The following is a 24321-nucleotide window of genomic DNA, read 5'->3' on the forward strand; positions in this document are numbered from 1 at the left end:
GACTAGGGCCAAAGCCAAAATGTGTCTCTGCTAAGAAAGAAACAGCTCTGAGGCTGGGTGGGGCCACAGCAGTATCTGAACCGTACTTCCCAACAAGGCCTTCTGCACTCCTGCCTACCTCTCCCTCACAAGGTGCCCCTCTAGGAAGCTGCCTGGGAGCAGAGCCCAACCTCCTCTGTTGGGCTCAGCCAGGACTCCTTTTTACCACTTGAATGCTCCGAATCTGGCCCTAAGGGACAGTACATGCAAGCCACGTGGCAGGACCCCTCTGAAGAACAGCAGCTGTGGGCTCATTACCAGCCTCAGGTACAGAGACTTGGGCAGCAGTGAGGGGCTGCACTGAAGTGGCTGGGAGAAGGGCTGGAGAGAAGACAATCCCCAGGCCAGCCTAGAAGCCAAGGCTAGGAAAGCAAGCAGAGACAAGAGATGGGCGAGCACTAAGAGAAAATGACAAGAGGCTACATACACACAGACACAGACTAAATGGTGAGAATTATCAGCTCTGCTGATGACACCGAGATAGGAAATCCTTCCAAATGAAGAAATGTCAGAGTCCTGGGAGCCGGGAGCAGAAAACACCTGAGCCTCGCTGACTCTGAGGGGCTGAGGGGCCGAGGGGCCGCCTCAGAGGAGAGACGGTTCTGGGTTGAGGGTGAGGTGCTCAAGCACCCGTAAGAGAACCTCTGGTCCCCAGATGGGATTCTGCTCACCAAAAGCGTTTTGAAAACTGGGCTGAGGGCTCAGTCCACAAGCTCTCTCACCTGCCTCCAAAGGGCTATGTCACACAACCAGAGAGACAGGAAGGAAAGGCCCACTACTAGGTGGGGAAGCACTTCCACCCCCACCCCCCACCCCCCATACAGGGTAAACATTCACAGATGAATTGAGAGGATGAGCATGGCCAAGGACAGGGAGGTGGGCCCCAGGGACCACCGGGGACTGTCCTCAGAGCGGCGGAGGGCTGGGCTCAGGAGACCATGCCCCGAATAAGCTACACTGAATCATAAAGACGTTCTTGCTGTCAGAGAACTCACCGAGGACCAAAGAAAGGAAATGGACGCATGCACAGTGGGAAAGTTCACAGTCTAGAGCCCAGCTTCCTGGGCCAGGCCCATCCCTAGTTGGCCGAGGGTCCACCTGAGGGTGGGGGAGTTGTGACAGGGAGGTCTGACTTCCAGGAGGGGAGGAAACTGGGCTGGCCTCAGGCTTTTGTCAGGCCTGAACCCTGATTCCTTAAACTTCCCAGGCCAGAGTCAGTGGAGGGACCCTTCCCTAGGGCTGAGGAGGGCAGGACAAGGTAGGGAGGGGAAGGGATGGGCCCGAGGCAGAGGCAGAGCTGTACCTTTGTTGGTGGGCATGAAGTCCTTAGCTTTGTCTTTGCAGTAGTGGAGGCAGCAGGAGAGGATCAGGTCATCATTGTTGCCCTGGAGGAAGACAGGATAAGTGCCACCGGGCAGGAGGGGGCGCCATGCAGAGCAGGCACAGGGATGCTCTGCCTCTGGGGTCCTGGGGAAGGTCACTTCCCAGTGTCCCTCCCAGACATGCCCTGGCCCTGCTTGGCCAGGTCCAACTGTGCCAAGAGTGATCTAGGGGACAAGGAACTCCCCCCTCCTGGGCCTCGATGGTGGCCGTCCCCTCGGCTGCTCAGGCCAACTGGCCTTCCTCTAGCCCCTCCCTCCCGGAGACCCTGTTCTGAAGGCTGGCTCTAGGTGCTCCCTTTTTGCCCTGGGTCTCACCAGCTGGCCAGTGATGTCCTCACTGCGGAAGGCGATGGATTCGAGTTCATTGCCACGGCTGGTCAGGGCCCGTAGGCAAGAGTCCCGACTCTCGAATCGCTGCTCGAGGAACTCAATGGACTTCCGGGCCTTTTCCTGCACCACACGGGCATAGCCCCCAGCCCGGTGGTCTGTGTCCTGCCCCTTGGCCAGGCCGTCCAGCTCACTGATCACTGACGAGACACAGTCCCGCAAGGAGTCAGCCTCGGCAATCAGCAATCACGTCTGTCTTCGCCCGAGGCCTCGCTTTCCCAGCCAGCCCCTCCCCAGACCACAGAAGCCATCCTGCCCCACAGGAGTCTTCCAGTGAAACTAGGGGATCCTGGGGGGCAAGAAATGCCCTAGACTTTCCACAGTGCTCTATCTTCTTTCTGCCTCTTCCCCTGGGCCCCACCGTCCTCCTGGGAGGAACTTACAGGGAGTTTCTGGAGCTGCTGTATTCAGGGGAAGAAACCTGGCCCCTCTATCGCATTCCTCAGTTATAGAATCAAATCGAGAGGGTCCCTCAGGAGAGGCGAGGGTATGTAGCGGCTAGAGGAAAGAGGCACTCTCCCTCATCCGCTTGGGCCCCCACCACGGCAGTCCAAGAGGGGCCCAGTTCCATGCCCACCCCTGCCAGAGCGCAGGGAGGTCACGAGGTGGCAAGTGGGGATCACAGCCTCACTCGCAAGGACCCTGCTATTCCCCTAAAGCCCTGGCACATCTACCTCCTCTGATAGTGCACGTGTGTGTGTGTGTGTGTGTGTGTGTGTCTGCCTCCCTATGTGTCTGGGACACAGCTTCATTTTCTGGTGAAGATTCTTTCCAAAATTCCAGCCAAAAGCCTGAGGTCAAGTGGGAAATATGCACTCCTTGGGGGCTCCGGGAGAGTTTGGGGTCTGAGGCCTCTCAGTGCAGTGATTCATGGCTCGGGGAGTCGGCCTGAGCATGCCGTTCCATGGTGAGCCTGGCACTCACCGTCTGGGTATTCAGAGACACTTTCAGGAAAAGGCCCACGTGGGAATACACACACACAGACACACACACACCCCATGCCTTCGGCAACCTGAGGCTGCAGTGTCCACCCGATGTATGGCTGAGGTCGCGGAGTAGTGGTGGATGGGTGTATGGTACAGCGAACAGAACATCAAACATGAAAAACTGGTATTCTATCCCCAAATCTGCTTTCCTGCTTCCAAACTAAACAGGCTTCAAAGGGGAAGCTTGTTTGTGCTTCTGCACCAGGCGGGGCTTCTCGAAGCTGGGGTCAGACCTAAGGATCAGGGAGCAGGTTAAAGAGCACAAGAAACAGGCAGACGAGGCCGCCGGCTTAACCCTTCGTGCTCCGCGCACAGGGCAAGGTGGCCCTGCGGCGCCTCATTGAACAGGAGCCCCCTCTACAGCCCCTGAGAGTCAAGGCCTGCCCAGCTGAGGACGCTTCAGAAAGGCTGGCCTGGATGCCCTGACACAGTTGGCATTTCCCAGTGCCCCTGGGGGTCGACCATTTGTTCTCTATCTACCGTCTCCTCTGAGTTTTCTCATATATTTGCTCCCTCCCCACTGAACCTGGCTTCCCCCACTGAACCATAAGCTCTTCAAGGCCAAGGGGCTGCAGCTCTGCCTTTCACTGGCTCCCTCGGGAACAAGAAGACTGAGCACACAGTAGGGGCACAATCGGTGCTGGTGTCTGAGGGCTCTGCCAGCCTGGGATGGTGTCTGAGGCTCCTACCAAGACTTAGGGGGCTCCTGAGACACCAGCAACCTCTCAGTTACACCATTTCCTGACCACCTAGCAAAAAGTGACCAATTCACTTTCTTATCCCTGAAAATCTCCTGGGTAGGAGAGCACAGGGACATGCTATCCTTAAAGTTGCCCCACCCCGGGACCTGGTGAGGGTAGAGGGGAAGCTGCAACAACTCGATAGTCTGGCTCTACCTTGGGCAGACAAGCTGCTCTACTTCTGAAGAACAGAAAACCTTCCCTTGGGTCTAAGGGCCTGGGTTGAAGAGGCTTTGGCCAGGCCACATGGGGAGGGGGAAGGAAGACAGGGAGGGTGGAGGCGGGACGAGGGCTGCTTCAGTGCCAACATTCTCAGGTGGTGCTAACGTGTTTCCCACAACCCCCCAGGGTTCTATAGCCTCTGCAGGGGCGGATGCTTCCTGCCCTTTGTTTCCACTCTCATCTGGCACTAAGACACGAGGGACTGGGAGGGAAGGCCCAGTGGAACATCTTGGCATGAGTGTCAGAGGTGGCTTGGCAGGCAGACTGCCAGTCTGGCAGATCTTCCAGAGGACAGGGCCCCCAACCTTGCTCCAAGTGGCTGGTGAGAAGGGGACATTAAAAAGCCTGGGCTTGCCAGCCGTCTCCCAGATACTCTCCCTCCACAGGACAGCTATCAGTGATATTAGCTGTATCAGTTACATCAGACAGCAGCCCAGAGCACAAAGCCCATCCTGCAGCTGACCCACCACAGGGCTCCCAGAACCAGAGGTGCCTTAGACAGCCCTCTGGAGATAGCCCAGCTGGGCTCCTTTGGCCTGAGGGCGGAAGCAAGCTAGCTGGGTCCTGAGATGCCGACCCTGTACCAGCACCAATGACCAGACAGTGGTAAGAGCCCAAGTGGCAGGAATCCACACGCGTGAGCCAAGGGCTTGCTCTGGAGGGTTTCCATCGGCCTGGCCTTAGGGTGACATTGGCCAGAAGAATGTTACCTCGAACCAACAGAACGATCATGAAAAGCTACAAGACAATCAGACCAAAGGCATCTAAGCACTTCAAAACCCTCCCAGCCTCCCTGCCAGACCACCCAGCAGCACTGCCGCTATCTGCCAGGGCTGAGTGTTTACCAATAACGGGAACCAGCTTTGCTGTTTTACTGCAAGCTTTATAAGGATAAAAACAAGGGCTGGGCTCATGCAGCCTCTGGTTGCTGGGACACAGGAGTCCATTTGCTCAAGCAGTTTAAGCCATGGATCAGCCATAATAATTTGAACTGCTTTGATTATTAAACAATTTTCCTTGCCCCACACATTCCCCACTTCCCTGCAAATCCTGTCTTACACACAGCAGGGTTCTGCCTGCCTGGCCCCCAGGCTGTGGGGCATGTGTGTAGAGAGGGTTACTGCACACATGCAGGGCTGCTCTGGCCTGACTCACCGATGAGGGGCACCACCAGGATGTACTTCCTGCTCTCCAGCAGCTGTGCCAGACTGGCCAGGTGGTCAATGAAGCCGTTGGTGTCTGGTACGAGGAACAAGGGTCTGATCTCGAGCTCCATCTGCCTCATATGACTCTGGTCCTCCAGGACAGCCTACAGGGACACAGAACGGTGAGTGAGCCAGTGAGTGAGTAGGCAAGGGGTGGGCGAGTCAGGGCCCTGAGTCCACGGTGTGTCAGCATCCTGCCCCTGCCCTCTCCAGAGATACAGCCAGTCCCTGTCGGGACAGGCCCGAGGGCTGGGCAAAGCACTGCAGTAAAAATCAGTGTAGACCAAATGGCTTGGGGAAACCGGCGTGACTAAAACCCTCGCACAGGACTGAGAAGGGACCTTGATGGTTATTAAAAATAACGGGTCTCTGAAAGTAAGACCTTGGGCTGAAAATCAGCGAGGGAGAGTTAGGTTCCTTGGATATGAAAGTGGTTTCACATTCGTTATCTAGGCAGCATTATACAGGGGGTACTTCTCAACCCAGACACTTTTACGTATATGTATATCCCAAACAGAATTTATTTCAATTTACTTCACTGTGTACTTAAAAAAAGGAAAGAAAAAGAATAAACTCACAGTCTACACAAAAAGAGTGATGCTGACAACTAATAATTAACACCGAAGTCTCCCACATCGGCAGGAGCCCACACGGTGGGATGGTTTAGGACCCAACTCACAGGATGTGCAAAGACCACCATCCAGACTGATGAGAATCGTCACCGTCTTCCCCCACCAGCACGGTGATCCCTAGACGGCAGTCTTCTGTGTTCTACCTGCACTCCTTCGCCACGATTCTGTACAACCTATACTCTTGTTTACTTGATGTTTTTCTTTAAATTGACTTTATGTCAACTCGTTTTTGTGGCTCAGCAAATAATATCTGTGGTAACAGGAGTCTGAGAGCCTAGGAATATGTTTACCAGCGCAAGCTGCATTTCTGCAATGAAGAGTCAGAATGTCTTCTATGCATCATTGAAAAAATCCCTCATGTAGCACCAGTGGTCTGGGCACCACATCTCGGAAGGCACACGGCCTCGCGCCTGTGAGTCTTACAGATGTTCACATCTTTCAGGGAAGTTCCATGCTCATCTGTAAAAGCCCGATCTTCTCAAGTCTGCCAGGGCCTTGTGTGGCGGCAGCCCTGTGAGACTGGCTCTGGGTACACCTGTCACTATAGAACATGGTCACTCTTGTGCTGCTTCCTCTTCTGGGGACCATGGCCAAGAAGCAAACTGATTTGAGGGCATCTGCCCAGACAGTGTGCTCCCTGTGTGCAGAGCCAGAGGGCACTGAAACAAACCCGGTAGGGGCCTGGCGAGCAGGTCCCAGCCCTGTCCTGCCCTCCCATGGCCTCCTGCCGCACACCAACTTGCAGGGACAGAGACACAAGCACGGAGCAGGGGAGGGGGTGTGTGTGCCAACTGAGGTGGGGCCCACAGGCTGGGCCCTGGCCACTAACAGTCAGCGAGAAAGGTGATCAGGTTTCACTGGCAATGACAGTAAAACTGAAAGGGCATGCCTCTGAATGCTGGGGGTGGCTCCTCTGTGACCTGCTGGGGACCTCTCCCTATGAGTAAGTCATTGCTGCCACTGCCACCACAGCTGGTGGAAGGCACAGGACGCTGGCAGGCATGAGAAACGCAGCTGAAGGGCTTGCCTGCTGAAGTCTTACTGCTCTCACCTCACGAAGGGAAAGCACCTCTGCTGCAGGCCACCTTCCCAGGGGATGTGGGTCACTGGCCCTCCCCATGGGGCTGCCAACTAGAGGGTGACACACATTCTACCGAACTCAACTTGGGCATTAAAAAAACCCCTATTTATTTCTTTTTTCTTTTTCTTTCTTTTTTTTTTTTTTTTGCGGTACGCGGGCCTGTCACTGTTGTGGCCTCTCCCGTTGCGGAGCACAGGCTCCGGATGCGCAGGCTCAGCAGCCATGGCTCACGGGCCCAGCCGCTCTGCGGCATGTGGGATCCTCCCGGACCGGGTCACGAACCCGTGTCCCCTGCATCGGCAGGCGGACTCTCAACCACTGAGCCACCAGGGAAGCCCCCAAACCCCCTATTTTTTATTGAAATATCATCAATATATAACACGTGCGACGGCGCGGGCATCTTGTGAGAAGAGGAAACAGTCCCCACGGAGGCTTAGTGAGCTCTCCCGTCTCTCTCCTCACAGAGGGAACATCGGCACCCCTGCTGCCGATTCCCCGGGTCTCGGCGTGCTCTGTGCAGCCTTTCCACTGCCTGGAACGTTTCTCCTGGCATTACAGGCCCCTAAACCTCTGTCTTTCTCAGTGAGAAGGGGCAGGACGAACCCTGAAGCCGGCTGGGCCTGAGCACAGCATCTCTGCCACCGTTCCACTCAGACCCCTTTCACATCTTAGTTTTCCGGCCTCCATAAATGATCCTCTGGCCCTAAGGCTGACTCTAAGGAAGTGGCACTGGCTGCCCCTTTTACCCTGTGGGAACGATGAGCTCCTAAGACCTCAGACCACCCTTCCTTAAAGGCTGGCCATGGGCAGGAGGGCCTTTAGGCCAGATGGCCGAGGGAGGCGGGGGCTGAGCCTGCCTGGGTGTTTTGATGACAGGATGGAAGAAAAATCTAGGTGCAAGGTCCAGGGAAGCGCTAGCCGTCTGAGTTCTCTGAGATCTGGCTCAGGGCCAGAAAGGTGAACAGAGGCCACAGCCTTTTTGGGAGGTGGCAGCCTTGTTGGTTCCCCAGGGGTGGGCGGGATCAAGCTGATGAGGGTGGTCAGAGCTGTGCTGCCACCATCCGGTCCCAGGGACACCCGCAGACAACTTCCCTTAACCTGGCTCTGCCCAGTGAGTCACTGCACAACTGCTTCCTGTTCCCCACATGCCCTCCTGGAGTCTCGGGAGATTCACTGAAGCTGCTCCCCCTTCTCTTGGGGTACCAGTGGAACTCTGGGGGGTCATACCTGGGTCAGGAGACTGGCCCAGTCGCCTTAAAAGAATGGCAGACAAGGAAGGATTGGGAATCCGCAGCCCCTCGTCTGTGGGTGTCGGTGTTTCCGGCCCTCTCTGAGTGGCGCTGTGTGTGTGAGTGTGTGTGTGTGTGTGTGTGTGTGTGTGTGTTTGTGTGTGTTTAGCATTTGCCCTCCCAACTTTTCCAGATTTTACCCGTCAGATTCCTGGCAGCTGTGCACGGCGCCTGTGCCGGCCGTCACGTCCCATTCTGATCTCTGGGTCGCACGGTGAGAGAAGGACACAGGATGCGCAGGGAGTGAAAAAGTGATGTCGGTGGGGAGAGCGCCAAGTCCCCACTCACAGCCATGGGATGCTTGGGGAGAAGCGGGAAGCATGCTGCTGTGGGGCTCAGAGGCCGGTAGTGAGATTTATTTTTGTTTGTATGAGCAAAAGGCTGCAGAAGCCTCTGGTGGGGGTGAGGGGGGTGCAACTGGAATGCTGTGATTCAGACGGACTGGCCCTGGCCTGGAGTCAAGTGTGCTGACCCGGAAGGAGAGTTCCATAGGAACCCTTCTCACTGCAGCTAAGGCTGGGCCACAGTGGTCCTTGGACAGTGAGCTGGGAATCCTAGAAAAGCAAGGACATGTTGAATCAGACCAGTGGCAACATGGACCATAAAGTCAGTAAGTGTGAAGAAGAAAAGAACTTAATTCTGTTTCTGGAAGGCGCTAAGTAACCAACTTGCTCTGAAGGACGGAGGCATCCTTGAGCAAGGTGGTGGGGAACTGGGAAAGAGACAGTCCACAGTAACATCTGACGAGGAAGCTAACAGGCTTGGGTCCCCAGGAAGGGCTCTTTCACAGGTTAAGTTCCTTCTTCTAGATGATGGGAGTGATTTGGGGATGACTGACCCTTTTGGAAATTGAGACACTGAGAATTACAAATAAAAGTAATGCAGTTAGCTCACACGGGAGCTGTGGAACTTGAAGAACTCAGATCACGAAGCAGAGCCAGATCCAGAGAAGGCCTTCTTAGGTCCTCCTTCTGCGCAGGGCTCCAAAGGGAGTGTGGCTGCTTCCTTCCCTCTACAGGGTGATGGAATCATTTACACCTGGGCCTCTCTGGCCAGAGCAATGTCTTCACCAGAAATGAGAAGTCTGGTAACATAGCAAATTTCCACCCTCATCTTGCATGTCAAAGTATCTAGCTAAATGCCTGATACACGTATTAGTAACTTAACAAATTTCAGTTTTCTTCCTTTCTGCCCAACTCCATTTTTCATCTTTTATATATCCAGGGGGGGTAAATATCTGGGGAAACCACTAGGAAGCAGAGCTGGAGCTGGGGAGGGGTGAGGCAGTGCACTGCTGATTTCTATTATAAAACTCGTGGTACTCTTGGTGTTTTGGGTTTTTTTCCCCTTTTTTCTTTAACTATGTAGAGGTATTTTTAAAAAACAAAAAATGGAAAAATGGAAATGAAATATTAACAGGAATAGCTGGTGAGATAACCACCAGCAGTGCAGACAGGCATTCCTTTTTTTTTTTTTTGGCCGCACTGTGTGGCATGCGAGATCTTAGTTCCCTGAACAGGGATCAAACCCGTGCCCCCTGCAGTGGAAGTGTGGACCGCTGGACCACCGGGGAAGTCCCAGGCACTCCTTCTTGAGCTGCAAAAACCAAAGGGCGCAGATTCTGCATTTGCTATAGAAAGCAGGCAGAGTCACTGGTTTCTGTTCGCATCTTCCTTTGGGGTGGGTTGCTCATGGGCAAGTTTCTGCTTAGGATCCCTTCTCTGGACATCCAAAGTCAATACCACAAAGCTTCACACATACTTGCTATCTGTTTCAAGGTTATAATTATGATGATTTGCTTCCTACTTCTTACTGTCCTTTCTAGAGAGACAGGGGATGGCAGGGCTGAGCATGACACCCCTGAGCTTGCTACAAGCAGCGGCCTAAGGGTATTCCAGCCAAAAGCCTGACCATTTCTGCAGGAGGACAGGACCCTGTGGATGCTGCTGGAACCGGGGAGGTGAGAATGGCTGGAGCAAGCTCTGGAATGTGCTGGAGTGGGGAGGGCGGCCGCCTGGCCCCACAGGCTTTCCTGCCCTGGCGTGAACGTGCCCCTGGCCTGGTAGTGCGCTGGCTCCCACCCTGTCTCCGACAGCTAGGAGCCAGGGCTGAGTGTCTGCCTTCCGCTAGATTCCATACAGGTGTGGGGGGCTCTGTGCATGCCCCATTGTTCCACAGCGGCCCCCCCCCCAGCTGGGTGGCAATGTGAATGGGCTGCAGCTATATTTAGAGTGAAACTCCTGGGGCTACCACAAAGGAGTGACTGCATCTTCAGGAGGGTGGGTGGGCGGGAAGGGGATAGGGGAGTGAAGCTATTTTCAGAACACATGTCATTGCTGGCTACAGAGCAAGACTGTGGCCATAATGCCGAGGAAACAATAGCTGTGGCCAGAGGAAGAGCCTGTTATGTTTCAGGTGGGATGTTTGCAACTGCTCAGGAAACCTGACCCCGCCCGACAGCAGCACAAATCACAGCAAAGCCTCGTGGAGGCAGAGAGGAGGTGGGGATGCACAGGGCCAGGGCCACGCCTCAGGCCCGGAGGAGGACGGTCAGCAACTGCTCTGCCCTGAGGGCCTGGTTAGGAAAGAAACACTCCTGACCAGTATCCCAGGCAAACCCTGTACCCTGCTCTGGTCTCTGGACGCCTCTCAAGAATGGGAACGGAAAGAGCTCGGGAGGAAAGCAGCAAGGTGGGCTCAACCAGCACGAGGTGAAGAGCTGTCGCGGGCAACAGGCAGAGCCTGGGCTGAGCCAGAGAGTGCGGCCTCGAAGCCCTGGGTGGGCGGACTTGGCCCCCAGCATCCGAGGCCTGCCCGGGTGCCGAGGCTCCAGCTGCACAGGTCCTGAGAGCTGCCCACACCCCTTTTCTGACCTCCAGTCGGCCCCACTCACCAGCCTCTGTGCAACACCGGAAGCAGGGAGGGACAGGCTGCGGAGGGAGGCCAGGCCTCACCTCCCCCATCCCACAGATGAGCTTAGGCCCGGGGGTCTCGGTGGGAGCGGGGAAGTGGGGGTGTGGCTAGGGCCCCAGATCTCGTTTGGACTTTACAGCCAGCATGGGGGCCAGGAGGATTTTTTTCAACCCCACCTTCACATCCCCTTCCCCAAACATGTGTGGTTCCTGTTTTGCTGCATCTGTAAAAGGCGCTGGGAGCTGGGGACTTGCCTTACACCTCTCGGTTAACACCCCTGGAGACTGATGGAGTTCGGAGCAGAGTAATTTACAGCCCATCTCTCCGATCTTAATTCACCCGATGCTCCTCTCTTCCTTATTGTATTAGTGTGACCCAGGTACCTGCCAACAATAATGGCCTCTCCAGCTAGGAACCTCTCCCCCACTCCCAGGACAATTTATACCTTTTCCTTGGGATTTTCCCCCCTTAAATTAAACAAAAAGAGGGAAAATAAGAAGAGGTTAACATGGGTTTGGAGCCCTGCAGCCCCGTGCTTCTGGGCAGGGAGCCAATGGCCCGAGGGCACACACATGTGTGTGCTCTCCCAGAAGGGCCTTCACCGGCCCTGTTTTACAGCCACCTCGGCACAGACTCCAGGGTTCACGCATATGGCCAGACAGATGTGTCTGGCTTACGTTCAAGGCTGGAAAATGAAGAATTATGGAAGTGAAGGGCCCCGGGCATTAAACAGGGGGCGGGGAGAAGGGAGGGGGGTTCTTCTCTGCTGAGAAATCCTCCTGTGGCTGTGAGGCTGGAGGAAGAAGGCTGACAGGAGGCAGGGCCGCCAGCAGTGCTGCACGTGGGGCCTGTTCTTAAAGGGGCCACAGCCACCCCAGCCCGGACGGCCCGCAGCAGGCCATCGCTGCCTGGCCTGAACAGCCTGCTCCACGGGAGGTGACAGGGAGAACCGGCTTCCGGGGAGCTGCGGGCACCGGAAGTCAAGTCTCATACAAGGTCTCTGTCAGGTACCGCTGGTCGCTGGAGAGGCTGGGCTGAACCCGCTGCCTGAGACAAGGCCATGTCCCCTCAGTGCATGCTCCCACAGCATCTTGCACTTCCCTTTGGTCACAAGGCTCGCTCACACTTCAAATCACTGACTTCTCCGCGCCAGTGGAGACTCTGGGACAGGACTTTCTTGGTTCGCTCCCGTGTCCCCTCACCACCAGCCTGGTAGGCGCTCACCACCATTTACCAAATTGAGCGGAAGACACGGTCCCTGATTCCAAGGAGTTCACAGTACGGCGGGGGGAACAAGTCCAGAAATAAGTGTAATTTGAGACGTGATATACGTTTCACAAATGAGGTATAAATCAGTGCTACAGGAACACTGAGCAGAGAGACGAATTCCTCCTAGGGGGAATCCGGGGAGGCTTCACTGGGGAGATGGGGTTTCATCTGGGGACCGAAGGAAGAATAGAATTTCAACAGGTAACAGGAAATGTGGAGCAGAAAAAGGGTACTCGGGCTTGAGCGAACAGCAGGAACGAAGACATGAGAGTGGGAAAGGGCAGAGCTGTCTGGGGACGGGACAGTGGGTAGAAAGGAGGGTTAGTGCTGTCCAGGCAGGAGGGCTGGAGTGTCTGGACAGGCACTTTGCGTGCACTGTCTTTCTGAGGGAGTTGCTGTTACCACCTTCATCTGACAGATGAGGAAACAGGCTCGGGGAAGTTAAGTGATTTGCCCAATATCATATAGCTCGTGAGGGCTCATGGGGGACGGGAGAAGAGGTTGGGAAAATAGACTGGGAACAGACGAGAAAGCCCTAGATGCCATAGTAAGGAATTTGACTTTATTAGCCAAGCAAAGGCACTGATGATTCCTGAGCAGGGGAGTGGCTCTTTTGGGAAGAGAACGATGAAACCACATAAGATGCGTTGCAGGCAGGGAGCCTGGCATGCAGACCGTGTACCACACAACTCCAGGAGCTGCATTCACAGACTATAAGGGAAAGGGGACCCCCCGGACTTGTGCAATGCAGGGAGTACCTGGACTAGAACAGCAGTAGTGGCAATGGGGATGGAGAAGAGTGCGGGGAATAAATGAGTGAACAGATAGGATCTGGTAAGAAATCAGGCACGAGGGGTTAAAAGCCTGTGAGGAACTTCAGATCATGTTCTCGTTGCTACCATCTATGAACTCACTGAATGAAAATACTTGCTGAGGGCCAACTCCACGTGCTGAGACTAAGAAGTAAGAGAAAGGGAGGAGGAGACCAAGTAACGAATGGTGGTGAGGAAGCCCAGGAGGGTGGTGTGGTCACCAGACAGAGAGGAGACGAAGGTCCTCATGTGCTGAAGTGAGGCTGGAGGGAGGCGGCTTTGGGGTCCAAAGCTACAGGGAAGTCAAGTGTGAAGAAGACCCGACAAAGGTACCTGGTGACCTCTGATGCAATCGCCTCTATAACTGCTGGGCTGAGAGTCAAGAAATGGAAGTGGTAGTATGGACAGAACTTTTGGGAAGACTGATGGTGAGGAAGAAAAGAGCTACCGGACAGGAAGAAAGACAGCTTGCAGACGAAGCTTCGAGGGCCACGAAAGAGGTTCACACAGACTGCGCAAAGGTGGAGAAGGCAGCCACCCCACCACAGCAGTGATGCTGGCAGAGGCTTAATTCCAACCGGTGGACTCATATGCACACGTCTAAAGGACCATGGGTCCCAACTGGTATCCATTCCCCTTCCCAGGGCAGGACTCTGTCTGATAAGCGGTCAGACTGCTATCAGATCACGGTGTGTCATGCACGATGCTGCGTGCTTTACGTGCACTGGCTCCTGTGGGCCTCACGGCCATTCCAGGTGGTAGGTGCTGTCACCAGTTTCACTCTGCAGATGAGGAAACAGGTTGGGAGAAGTTAAACAATGTGCCCAAAGTCACAAGGCTAGTAGGTGGCGGAGCCCAGCCTGATCAGGTCAGCCTGACCACATGCACTACGCTCCACGCCGAAGGCCAGAGGTGGCTGAAGAGAGGGCTGAAGACAGACATTCCTAAAGACGACCGACGCTTCCCCACGTACGCAGTTAGTCTTAAAGCAGGGAGCATGGCCGGCTCTTCCCCGTCTGCCCCGCGCCCTAGATGAGAAGAAGTGAGCTTACGGCGCCCGAGTCAGACCTGGGAAAGCCATAAAGAACAGCCTGTTGGAAGTGAAGGTACGGGTCCACGAGAGGGCTGATGGTGCGGGAATCCTTACGTGGCGATCGAGTAGTTTCTCCCTAGGGTTTAGAGTGTGCTGTCCAGAGGGGCTCGGCCACTACGGTGGGAATCCAGACAAGCAGACTGGCCATGACACCATCTCCCTCTGAGAAGAGGTGTTCTCAACAGAGAATCCACGGCTTTTCCGAGAGCGTCTGGACAACGTTCAGGGGAACTTTGAACCCCCTGAAACTGTGTGAAAGGTTGGGCATGTGTGGTGTGTGTTCATAGATCATCACCGGGGGAGAAGTTTTCAGCAGATTCTGAGAAGAACCTGGCCCTGCTTGCAGCCCAGGAGGAGGGAGACTCCAGGCACCAAACCAGAATTTAGTGGCAGAGGAGGAAAACAGGTGGTGGAACCAGTCCGGACACTGCAAGACTTCCTGAGTGAGAGGGTCCTGCTCATCCCTACTCCCATCTCCCTCATGCCCTATACAGACCACCAGCCACACGGGAACCACCCTCCCCAGGCAGGCCCCACCTGGATCTTCTCTTGGCGACGCTGCTGCTCCGCTATCTTCCTGGCCAGAGCCAGCTTCTTGGCCCGAAGCTCCCTGATGTCATCCTCGCCCCCGCTGCCTTCAGCCTCCGAATCTTCCTCAAAGTCTTCAATCACCACGTCCTCTTCCTTTGCCGGTGGTGCAGGCCAGGGGAGAGAGGAGACTGTGAGCCCACAGCACAGACCAGACCCACCCTCCCATCCCTCCTGCATCCCAATCCAGGCCTGTCTGGACCATTCCACGCACAGCGCCCCAAGGTGTGCGCTTGCCCCAGCTGAGGCAGAGGCAGGTCGGGGGAAGCTGTCATCCTTCTCCCCTGGCAACTGCTCCCCTTTGCGCTCCAGGGCCCTCCTCTTACAGACGCACAGATCCACACCCTATCTACTTCCATGCCTATACTCACAGCCCTTCCTTCTTTGCACACACTCAAAATGTCAAACTTTGGGCCCATTTTCATTTTGAAATTCACCAAAGGGAAAAACAACACAGAAAGTTAAACCACCCAACTGAAGTCTCATTCATGCTCGCGATCGGATAGGAATCATTCTGGCCAACACTGGGAGTTCGGCACGGAAGCTCCCTTGCCCCAGATGGCATCAGGGAGCAGATGCTGAAGTTCAGCAGACCCTGCCCTGGTTTCTTTTTAAGACCACAGCCTGGCGGTGTGGGGGCTGGGTGCCCCATGATAGGGATTCACACGCCATGACCTTGCTCAGCTGCCCTCTGGGGGCCTGCACAGACTGGGAGATGGTTGGCTAGCTTAAGGAGTCTCCTGTCAGGCTGGTGGAGCCTTCCCCAGGGGTGGCACCTCCCTGCTTGCAGCCTCAGCTCTTAGAAGCCACTACTCCCCGGGTGGTCCCAGGCTCCATTTCTCACTCTCTCACTTTTGGCCTTGGTCAGCAGAGAACATGCAGCTACCCAAGAGCGCTTCCTTTGAGGGACAGGGTTAGCACGGGTAATAGGGGGTGACTTAGTGGGAGAAGATTCCTGGGTCTGAATGATAACTGGGTGATAACAGTGACCATGATTATGACAATAACGGCTACCATTCACTGAGCGCTTATTATGAGGCCAGGTACCAGGCTAAGCATTTTTCATGCATTCACTCATCTAATACAATAGCCTGTACACAGATGCTATCATCATCTCTATTCTATAAATGAACAAACTGAGGTCTAGAGAGTTAAACCGTTTGCTCAAGGTCACGAAGCTAGTAAGTGGCAGAGCAGGGATTCAAACCTTAGTGAGTCTGATTCCAAAGTCTGTGCTCCTGCCAATAAGACCAAGCAGCCTAGATACGGTCCTGGATCTAGAGGGTAAGCCCAGACCCGGCCCTTCGCCAGGCCTCCCACAGACTCACAGGGACCCTGTTCCATACAGACTCTCTCTCCTCTGACTGTCCGTATCAATGATATTCTGAAGGACTCTCTTTGCGGAAAATGGTTAGCAAGAGTGTGTGAGTGGGTAGGTGACGCTTTGTCTTAGGAGTAGAATCTAGGGGTGGAAAGAAAGGTGTTCTGGCAGCATCCTTAAGGAAATGGATTCTGTTCTGCTCATGAAGAATGATGTCTGAAGAAACAGCTCCCCTTTCCTCTCCCAATCAGCTTAAGGGACTCAGTCTTGCAGTTAGGAGAAGATGAGATCTCGGGATGGTGCCAGAACTACCACTATTCCTAAGAGGTCTCAGGGGTCTGGGATGCTGTCTGCAGTCACCACTCCTCTGACAACACGCGGGCTCTTGTGTCACAGGGCCCACTTCCAGAGAGGCCCAGGCCGTGGGAAGGAGGAAGACTCTCTCTGCACATTTACTTCCTGTTCGTGGGGTTAACCTGGACCAGAGTGAGTGGAGTAGGGTCCCTGGCTGGTCTGTGGGGGACACTGCCCCTGCCTGCTCTGACCAGGGATACACGGGGTTATCATGGGGCTTGGACTGAGCCTGACTGAGGTCAAAAGAGGGTCAGCGAGGCTTGTCTGAGGTTGGCTCAGCTCTCATAGCAAACGAGGAAGTGCAGGGTTGTGAAATTACACAGACCAGGGTAAGTAGGGTTTCCCAGGGGCCACTAACATAACGGAACCCAGGAGGCTCGTGGGAAAAGGAAGAAGTGGGCAGCATGGCATGGGTCACAACCTTTGTCTGGTCAATAAGCCTAAGAAGGAGGGAGAGAGCGTGGTGCAGCCAAGATCTGGGACCGAGAGCTGGTCTGTTCCTTGTGAGAGTGGAGGAGCCCCTCCCTCTGGGCATTGCCTGCTTCCCTGGATTTGGTCCTGCAGGCTCCTCGGGCCAGGGGACATCTCTTGCAGCAACCCTGGAGAGCCAGCTTGCTCACCTTCTACCACCCGCCTCAGCCTTGAAGCGCGGGTGAGAGAGCTGACCAGGGCGCTACCCGACCCACGCTTCCCTACATGCTGCCCAGGGCTTGGGTGGCACTGCACTGCCCTGCCTGAAGCCTGGACACCTCGATGGCTTTAGCAACCCCACTGTCTCCTCCCATACTGACAGCTCATTCTTTCCCGTTACTCCCTGCCCAGGTTTCATCTGGAGAGTCTGGAATCATGGGCTCAGCTTTATCCCTGGAACCACCTCTATCCTGTGTCATCAGGGGTGGGGTGGGGTTCTCCAGCTATTTTAATGAAGCCCGTCCAAGATTTTGCTGCTCTGAAGACTCTGAACCAAAGGTGGCCACTCTATCACTGCTTCAGATCACCAACGACAGCTTCCAGCTGACATCTGGCTTCCCTGGCCTGCTGCTGATTTCATCCCCACACCCCACCCTGCTCCACCAGGCGCTTGAGACTGCTGCAGGCCAAATGACTGTGCTGGCCTACGGGTGACCTGGCCTCTGGCTACAGACGCTTGCGTCCCTTCCTTGAGTCCCACGTTCTTTCCCACCTAAGTCCCCTCTGTCTATAATACTGTGGGGCAAAAAGAAGGAAAGAGTCAACCATCAGGCAAAGTGAGCTATGTGTGCATACACACCCAGACACCCACACCCAGACACATAGCAGGGCAGCTGGCAGCAACAGTAAGCGCAGTAAACGCACGCAGGCACCGACACCGTCCACGCTCACATTTGCTCAGAACCCACAGACAGCAGGGAAGCTGGCAGCAGTGTTCAACTTAAACTGACACACAAACCCACTGGGCACAGAACCACAGCAACAATCACCCCCAGAAAGATACACACATGTGCGGCAAGGCAATGTACACACGTGTGCGGCAAGGCAATGTACACACGTGTGCGGCAAGGCAAATGTACACACGTGTGCGGCAAGGCAATGTACACACACGTGCGGCAAGGCAATGTACACACGTGTGCGGCAAGGCAATGTACACACACGTGCGGCAAGGCAATGTACACACACGTGCGGCAAGGCAATGTACACACGTGTGCGGCAAGGCAATGTACACACACGTGCGGCAAGGCAATGTACACACACGTGCGGCAAGGCAATGTACACACGTGTGCGGCAAGGCAATGTACACACACGTGCGGCAAGGCAAATGTACACACACGTGCGGCAGGGCAATGTACACACACGTGCGGCAGGGCAATGTACACACGTGTGCGGCAAGGCAAGGTACACACGTGTGCGGCAAGGCCAATGTACACACGTGTGGGGCAAGGCAAGGTACACACGGGTGCGGCAAGGCAAGGGACACACGTGTGCGGCAAGGCCAATGTACACACGTGTGGGGCAAGGCAAGGTACACACGGGTGCGGCAAGGCAAGGGACACACGTGTGCGGCAAGGCCAATGTACACACGTGTGGGGCAAGGCAAGGTACACACGGGTGCGGCAAGGCAAGGGACACACGTGTGCGGCAAGGCCAATGTACACACGTGTGGGGCAAGGCAAGGTACACACGGGTGCGGCAAGGCAAGGGACACACGTGTGCGGCAAGGCCAATGTACACACGTGTGGGGCAAGGCAAGGTACACACGGGTGCGGCAAGGCAAGGGACACACGTGTGCGGCAAGGCCAATGTACACACGTGTGGGGCAAGGCAAGGTACACACGGGTGCGGCAAGGCAAGGGACACACGTGTGCGGCAAGGCCAATGTACACACGTGTGGGGCAAGGCAAGGTACACACGGGTGCGGCAAGGCAAGGGACACACGTGTGCGGCAAGGCCAATGTACACACGTGTGGGGCAAGGCAAGGTACACACGGGTGCGGCAAGGCAAGGGACACACGTGTGCGGCAAGGCCAATGTACACACGTGTGCGGCAAGGCAAATGTACACACATGTGCGGCAAGGCAATGTCAGTGGGGTTTGGCAGGGGTGGGCACTCAGGCTGGCACGAGCGTGCGCGCGCGCGCACACACACACACACGCAGTCTGGAGTGAAGCAAGGGCTACAGGAACAACCAAGGGCAAACAAACAAGAGGAGAATTCCTTAATCACATCAGGATGTGCAGGAGGGAGGGTGGGAGGGAGCAACGGAGGGAGGGTAGGCCAGGGAGGGGGTGATTTTCCACACGGGGCCAGCCATGTCAGCTCTTCCTGTACGTGTGCTGGAGGCTGCAGTTCAGGCCTGTGCTGCACTGAGCTCCACACATCCATAAACTTGATCCTCGGCCTGAACCCTAACATTCCCCCCCCAGCTCCCTTTCCTAAGCCTCCAGAGCTGCACATTATTAAACTCTTTCTTTCCCTCCCTTCTCCTCCACTGCAACATTAAAAAGAAGCATCTGGAACTCGTAGCAGAGCGAGATGGGGGCACCGGGGTGGGACTGGCAGGAAGGGGCACCAGCAGAGTGCACTCTTGAGAAGCTGGCTGGTCACGTCAACATCACCAGCGCTCTGAGTGGTTATAAATAACCAGGGGTAGAGGCTGAAGCCCGGGCAGAGCAGCGCTGGGGGGATGGGGGAGCCTTCCTTCGGCCACAGCGGGCTCTTCCCGCATTGTACCTCATCTTCCAGTTGTTTTCCCTCTTGGCTTCCCATTTCCTTTCCCATGGTGTCTGGGACGGGTGCCACTGACACATATTTTCCACCCTTGAATGCCAGCAGAGGCTCTTCTTGTCCACAAAGGGCTTCCAGAAAATACTTCAGCACTGTGACCCTTTTGCAGTCGGCTGCAATAACCTACAGGGTGAGAGGGAGAAGAAAAACAGCATTTTCTGAAAGGGAAGATGAGAGACTTTGTTTGTTGGCTGAGGGGCACACGAGCAATGTGTCCACTGGGCAGGGAAGGCGGAGAGAGTGAGCGGGAGTGCGTGCGTGTGAGGTGAGGAGGGCCAAGACCCTCTGAAGGAAGACAGCACCATCTCCCCTTAGGTCACCTCTGGGGGAGCAGACAACCCCAGGGCCAATGACAGGTATCCTCTGGGGTTTCGCCTTTCTTTTGCTCAAGTCCTGATCCGAAAAAAGAATAAATTAAAAGTCTTCCAGGTTTGGTATCTAGCTGATAGAAGGAAGGGTGGCATGTAAACTATTGGCTGTCACAGAACATAGCTCTCTGGTACCCTCACTGCCGCTCTCCATTCTTCTCCCAGCTCCCCTCTTGCCAGACCCCCAAGAGGAGAACTTCCAGCCTGAGTGTGAAATGAATGATGAGTGCTTTCTGGGCTGGTTCATTTCACTCAGGTCATTCTGGGTTTCCCCTGACAGGTTCCTGCCCCACCTAAGAGCTTCTTACGCTGAAGAGACTGGGGTCCGGCAGGAGATTTTTGTCAGGAGAAGGGAGACAGGCAAAGCAGGTGTGTGTGTGTGTGTGTGTGTGTGTGTGTGTGTGTGTGTGTGTGTGTGGGTGTTTCACTAAGGTCTGCTCCTCCAGGGGTTTAGGCCATCCTGCTCCCATGTGGCCACGTCAGCACATAAGCCAGTGCTGTCAGAGAAGCTGGGGCTGATTTAGCTGAAATGAAATTCAGTATCTTGAGCAATCATCAAATTTGTAAGTGGCTCAGAGAAAGTTTCCACAGTCACCCTGTCTAGGGTCCTTCTCCTGCGAGACCTGCAAACCCACCTGCTTTGCACCTTCTCATGCCCTACTCTTCATCCCCGGCCTCTGGGGTCCTCTCCTCCCTTCTGGGAGGGCGCTCACCAAGGGAGAAGAGGGGCCCATTTGATCTGGAGCTCACAAGTGGTGAAGGCCGTTCCCATAGGGAAACACTTCAGTGGCCAGATATGTCACAGGGTGGCAGCCCCTCCATCATCACTGACTCTAGCCCCTGCCCCCGCCCCCAAACCCCATGCTTCCCATCCTGTCACATGACAGGGACGTCCCTGGCTGTATCACACAGTAAAGTAACTAACTTGGAGACTGTCTTTGACTGCTTGCTCTTTGTTTCACAGGTGCATTTATTATCCCTCGCCTGGGTAATAACTCCACTGGTGGCAGAGACTACATCTTACTTCCCAAGCAGGGCACCCGGGAGTTTACAGTAAGGGCTGACAGGCACAGGGAAGCTCGGCTGGGTACCAGAGGGAGCAGTTGAGGCAGGTGCGACCCAAGTCCTCCAGGAGACGTGGAAATGAGCTCCCCTCTGGCAGCTGGCGGGCCAGGGGATGTTCAGCACACAACTGTCAACCCTGCGCTCCATGACTCCGTCCTCTGCCACCTCTCCCAACCTCGGAGTGGACCCCCGCCCGTTGCCCCACCAATGGCCTTGATAACAACTGAGGCCTGAATCGCAGGCTAAGTACCTCGACCACCTGAGAGGCTAAATCAAAAGGCGCTCGGCTACCCAGAAAAGGCTTAGGAAAGGACAGCTGTCTTGAGCTTGAGGTGCCCAGTCCTGTGCTTAAAAGGAGGAAAGAAACACTTGTTGGGCCAGGGCAGGTAACCATGGGTTCCATCGCGTGTATGCAAACATGTGATGAGGAAGGCTAGAAATACAGAAGCAGGGGCTAAAAGGCATTAAAGAACAGAGCTGAAATGAGTAATAGCCTGGCAGGCAGCACGCACAGTGGCCTCCCTGCATCCCCAGCCTCTCACTTGCAGAGGAAACTTCTGCATTTCCACAAGACTGCCAGTTTCCTCTCAGTGGTCTAATTTTAACCACCTTGTCGTTACAGTGTGTGTCAGCCACCTGACCCCACTATGACCTCTGACCTTATGCCCCAGTTACTGCTTGCACTATGGAGAATTATGTAATGGGTCCAGGACTTTCCTTTTCGGTGTGAGGCTGCTGTCATTGAATGGAGAGGAGGTGGGGGTTAAGGGGTGAGAGGAGGACAGAGGAAAACCTTACAGTGGTCCTTGGCATCACCTGGATGGTGAGAGGTATGCTGGCACTCCTGCTGAGTGTGCTGCAGAAATCTGCCCAGGAGAGGAGAGTGTGCCCATGGGTGTGTGTGCTGACAGGCGGGCAGAATTCCTGCTGTTAGGGCATGGGCTGGATGGCATGCTGAGTGGCTCAGGAAGAAAGGGGGAGAAAGGCCACATGTGTGGACGTGGGTCTCCTGGAGACGGGGATTTCCAGGGCACAGCAGGACCCAGGGATGCAGACATCCTGAGCCTGCCTGCGGCACATCCTCAGAGGATCAGGGGGAGCTGTTATTCACGTGGACACCAAAACAAAAAGGAGTGCCACCTCCCTCCCCCGGCCCCTGCCCCCTATTTTAGTTTTCACTCTGTTTGGAAGGAACCTGATTTCCGGGGGATTTTGTCTGCTATGGCCATCAGTTCTTCCCTGAGGGCAAAGGAACTCCTGGATGATTCTCAAAAGGGCTTTGATCCAGTGGGGTCTCTGAGTGGGGTGTAGAAAAGAATTCTACATGTTTGGAGAGAAAAGTCACCTAGCCTTTTGGAAGAGTGTTCTCGCCTTTGCAATCCAACTAGCAGGGAGGATAGCCGATCTTGTATGGTCTCCTTAGGTTTCAAAGTGCACAGTGGAGTGAGGAATGGGGTTTGAGCTACTGAGGAGATGCAGGGACTGAGGGGCAGAAAGTCTAGGGCTTCTCCGGGGCACAGAGAAACCCTCGGTCTCCAGCCTGCTGGCCTGTCTGCTGAAGCATTCTGCTCTCAGGTGGGAGGAATCAGCCCAGCGGGGTGGATTCCTCCTAGACAAAGCCTCCAGCACTAGAGTTGGGGGGGAAAAAACCCAGTTGAATATGGTTAATAAGGGATATCACAAAGGAAGATGCCCTTTAAACCATTCACAGAGAGCCAACTCCAAGATGATCTCTGTCTGGCCAAGGAGGACTTCCTGGTAGGAGAGGGGTTAAAGCTAGGCTCCCGGCTCGGAGAGGAGGGAGTCCAGATGAAGTCTATGACATAATCCCCACAATAGCTCTGTTCATGAGTACATTTTTCCATTCTATATCAATGAAAAACAGAGAATGTAAGTGGTATGTACATTGTAGCTCTGGGCAAATTCTAGATTCTCTAGAGGAGAAGGATCTGGGCTGCAGAGGCCTCCTTCCTGGGCTGTTAACAGGTGGGGCTGGACAGGGGCTAGAGCTGAGTAAAAGGGCTGCTGGCCAGGGAACACCTGGGTAACCTGAGACCCGGCACCTTCTCAGGGGCAGTCACGGTCCTTCTGGAGAGACTCACTGTGTAGACCATCGGGAGCTGCAAAGTTGATGGCTCAGTCGGCTCTGAAAGAAGACTGGGGCTGTGGGTCAGGGAAGGGCTGAAAGATAGGCGCCCAGAGAAAGCCCCTCTCCCTCCCCCTGAAGACCATCTGAGGCAGTGTGCCCCATTGGCGGGAACTGAAACCTCTAGCTTCAGGGCTCCAGCTACCACCCAGATCAGGTCCACACGCAAAGAACCAAGCAGAAAGGAAAACTGAAAGTGAGATGTGGCGAGGCGATGTGCGAGCCTGGCCTGTCGCAGGCTCAGTTCCTTAGAGAGAGAGAAAGTGAGCATGCCCATGGTAAGCTGGCACTCAGAGGAAGGTTAGGTCCTGAGGAAAGCAGGAAGAAACCTCTAGGGCAGGAGAGAAGAGGGAAGGCAGTCTGGGGTATCTTAGGTGGGCCGGTGGATGAGAAAAGAATGTTGTTTTCTGAAAACTGGTGACTTTCCACAGCCACTCGGCAGAGGACCAGCCCAGCCTGGGCAGAAATGCCTAGGAAGGAACAGAAAAAGAGGTCCAAGCAGTCCTATGGAAGGTGGCGGAGGGAGAGAGAGAGAGAAGGAACTGAGCACCAGGTACCATAGACGGATGTTAAGTGGCAAGACTTAACACTAGCCATGGGGAAGGGAGAAGAGCCCTGATCCAGCCAGGGAACAGGAGGAGGGGTCAGAGAGATGAAGCAGGTCTCTGGATGCAAGCTCCAGGGAACGACGGACTCACTCCATCTTTATTGGGTCCCTATTCAAACAGGCCTCCTGGAAGGCACAAACACTACAGTGACTGGTTAGATTTTGCAGAATTTCTTTTTCTGAACTTTTGGTTTGGGGGAGTCAGAATTTAAATCTGCGCTATCAGCCAGTTCGATTATTTTCTGGTTTAAAAAGTCCTGCTTGCTACTGCTCCTCTGGTTACAGAGAAAAATCACACGGGTTTTTCCCCTACAAACTCCAGTTTACAGGTTGTTTTTCTTGTTTCTCTAAATGGTGCCAATTATTCTCACATTTGTTGAAACCAATCAAACTTTATAGCTTGTTAATTTTACAGAATATCCTTAGAGCAAGTAAGATGCAGACAGAAAAGTGAAGTCTTGCTGAAATTATTAAGAAATCTTAAAATATGGGCTTCCCTGGTGGCGCAGTGGTTGAGAGTCCGCCTGCCGATGCAGGGGACACGGGTTCGTGCCCTGGTC

General features: G+C 54.8%; 1 protein-coding gene across 3 annotated transcripts in view; it reads right to left on the reverse strand.

Moving 5' to 3' along the window:
- SMG6 (SMG6 nonsense mediated mRNA decay factor) overlaps positions 1-24321 on the reverse strand; it is a 231035-nt gene that overhangs the window by 3773 nt on the left and 202941 nt on the right. For all 3 annotated transcript variants that reach the window (XM_024736587.1, XM_024736579.1, XM_024736572.1), the window contains 5 exons: positions 19522-19698; positions 14588-14734; positions 4912-5065; positions 1737-1948; positions 1343-1424 (listed from right to left, as the gene is read on the reverse strand). In XM_024736587.1, coding sequence (XP_024592355.1) covers positions 1343-1424; positions 1737-1948; positions 4912-5065; positions 14588-14734; positions 19522-19698 — 772 coding nt within the window. The remainder of the gene's footprint in view (positions 1-1342; positions 1425-1736; positions 1949-4911; positions 5066-14587; positions 14735-19521; positions 19699-24321) is intronic.

Source organism: Neophocaena asiaeorientalis, unplaced genomic scaffold (assembly GCF_003031525.2).
Source record: "Neophocaena asiaeorientalis asiaeorientalis breed wild unplaced genomic scaffold, Neophocaena_asiaeorientalis_V1.1 scaffold129, whole genome shotgun sequence".
NCBI classification, from domain to species: Eukaryota; Metazoa; Chordata; class Mammalia; order Artiodactyla; family Phocoenidae; genus Neophocaena; species Neophocaena asiaeorientalis.